Raw genomic sequence first — 2,843 nt, forward strand, 5'->3', positions numbered from 1 at the left:
AAAAAAATAGAGCTCAACTAACCCAATTTCTTGCTTTAATCTGTGAATTTGTGGCTACATATTATTGAAAACTAGCCACCATTTTGCCTCAGCTGAACCTTGTGATCAATCATGGCTGCTTAATTAGAGCCACTGCTTTTGTGACAGCATAAAAATAGTCTTTTGAGGTTGTGTCTTCATTGTGAGCAATTTTTATTCAACGTGTGGTTCACTATGTCTTACTCAGATGTTATTGCTGCTAGATTCCTGGCTTTTGACCAAATGTACAGCTTTGAGAGGCGCCTACAGACATTTGCAGATTGGCCCTTCCGTGAGGACTGTCAGTGCACACCTGAGCAGGTGAGGTCGACTAACATTGTTTACTGGGTTAGTGGCGAATAAAACATTCCTGTTTAGATTAACACCCTGAGGGCTGCTTTTATTTCACTGTGTATTGAGTTGGTTTTCTGCTGTAATCTTTACTCCTGACAGCACACTGGCTTGAATAATTGGCTCTCTAATAGGTGTTGGGGGGGTCTTATGGTTAACCACGAACAACAAACAGGACTGTTTTAACCATCAGCTCATCTAAAGTTAATTCCTGTATATTGCCAGTATATCCAGGCTCACTAAAGGCATGATAACCTTGTGGAGAAATGTATATCTTGGCTATGGCTTACTGGAATACCTGAAATATGTACTTTAACTCCTGTCAGTTATAATAGGGGAGAGTGGGGGAAACTTGAGACTTGTTTTCAGTTTTTGTATTTTTTTTTCCTTTGCCATTAGCATGAAGTTCATAATACTTGAGGGCACTTGCTATACTCTTACCACAACATTAGTTTCTCAGCTTATCACCTGTACTGGCCTTCGGGGTTTTTTTGGGGGGGGGTTCCTTCCCTAGGAACAAGAATAAAATGCCTAAACCTACATGTTTATTTCTATAAAATCTAACCTACCCACTGTATGAACAATGTTGGTACAGTGACAGAAAAGTCAGTTTACCCAAACCTAAGGAGAAGCAGTTCCATTCAAGAAGGAATGAAGGAGGTACATGCCCACTCTAGTTTAAGCTCTTATTTGTAAACCATAAGAGAACTTGTAACATGAACTCTCCCCATCTGGCCATTTTGGGAGAGATTGTTACCCCTCCCCCAAAAAAAATCTGTATCTAAATTCTAGGTTATGTAACTTAACAAATCCCAAATTCACCAGCAGATTAAGTACAAAATACAAGTTTTGGTTGCCAAATGTTTAATTGGACAAACCTTGCTATAGTATCAAGTTTTGTGGCTCCAGTGGAAGTAGGTTACTCTAATGGGCACCATGTAACTTCTGATTTTATTCCTATAAATTTCAACCAAACTGTCCCCAAGTCTCCCTGCCCTTCCCTACAGTTCTGAAAGCTAGGTCTTTGTCTTCAGTGATCACTTCTCAAGGCTATGGTGCAGCAAAGCCTATGCTGGGTGGGTGTGAAGCAGGAATACACCCTGGATGGGATGCCAGTCTAATTAACTTTTGTTCCAAGTCAGGCTGCATACTGTAAATGCTTGACCAAATAAAGCTAGTTTAAATGGTGGGTTTTTTTGGTCACTTACTGGATTGACTTATTCCATTGCAGCTAATGAAATCAATGTGATGTCTTTTTAACTAGTCATAGAAATGTATCTTTACTTACAGATGGCCATGGCAGGTTTTGTGCACTGTCCTAGTGAGAATGAGCCTGATGTGGCCTGCTGTTTCTACTGCCTCAAAGAGTTGGAAGGCTGGGAGCCAGATGATATTCCCTGGTAAGCCTGCTTTCATTAGTGGTGAATTTAAATCTCCATCCCCTGCTGTTGTCACTGTTGCAAATTGGAGTAGAGGTCTAGTATCTGTACCAGATATCTGGGGGAGATGTTGGAGGGGGCCCCCCCAGGTTTTAATGTATTATAGAAGCATTTTGGTACAAGAGAATCTAAATGGCTGTACTCTGGACAGTGCTGTATGTGTACTTTTTGATCACTGAAACGCGTTAAATTTGTGTTCCAAGGTCTGAGCATGCAAAACGTTCTCCAGACTGCGGGTTCCTACAGATGAAGTCCTTTGACGAGCTCACAGCTGTCGAGTTTTTCCGACTCGAGCATGGGAGGATTCGCAATTACATAGTATAATCTGCTTAAAACAAAACTGTTAAAGATGGCATATGTTTGAACTGTTCTACATCCACTCACTGCAACTTCTGTCCTTTCTCAACTCAGAGGAAAATGGTACACATGAAGATTGCGCACTTCCGTGACGAAGTGGAAAACACCAGCAAAAATTTGAGGGCTCTTTTTGACATCTTGTAGTTTTTTCCCCAGGTTGTTTTTATCTGTAATTATCAATAAAGTTCTGAGTCTGTTTAATTTGGCTCCTTTGTCAGAAGGCCACAGGGAGGCAGTGTTGTACAGGGTTCTTTGCTTGACTGGTGCTCTGTGAGGAGGTGGAAACTGAATTCTTAAGAGTATTTGCTCTGCCTTCCCACAAATCCTGCAGGAACCTAATGAAATGTTTACCACATTTTAGCCGTTTAGCTCAACTTGCCACACTTTTTTTTTTTTTTTTTTGGGAGCCCCCACTCATCCAAACCTTGACCCTGGGCAGATGGTCTTAAGCTCCTCCCACTCAATACCAACTGTTGCCCAAGCAACATCTGTCACTTTGAACACTGTATAGGAGGAAGGGGACACAAATGGTGCATCCTAAAGTAATATAGCATGCTTCTATGTGAAGGTAGAAAATATTAAATTCTTCTGGCCTGCACTATGGTATTCAATGTGGTGCAGAGGTTTGTTACAACAGGAAGTCACAGGATGACCAGAAAACATGACTTCTTACTAGGT

At 41.2% G+C, this 2,843-nt stretch overlaps 1 protein-coding gene across 1 annotated transcript; it reads left to right on the forward strand.

Moving 5' to 3' along the window:
* Positions 1 to 213: 213 nt before the first annotated feature.
* birc5b (baculoviral IAP repeat containing 5b) lies at positions 214 to 2,462 on the forward strand. The gene is made up of 5 exons (XM_060937000.1): positions 214 to 339; positions 1,660 to 1,769; positions 2,012 to 2,126; positions 2,220 to 2,305; positions 2,384 to 2,462. Exons 1-5 carry the CDS (start codon positions 214 to 216, stop codon positions 2,460 to 2,462), a joined length of 516 nt encoding a protein of 171 aa, XP_060792983.1.
* The last annotated feature ends 381 nt before the right edge of the window (positions 2,463 to 2,843 follow it).

Source organism: Neoarius graeffei, chromosome 13 (genome assembly GCF_027579695.1).
Source record: "Neoarius graeffei isolate fNeoGra1 chromosome 13, fNeoGra1.pri, whole genome shotgun sequence".
Classification (NCBI taxonomy): domain Eukaryota; kingdom Metazoa; phylum Chordata; class Actinopteri; order Siluriformes; family Ariidae; genus Neoarius; species Neoarius graeffei.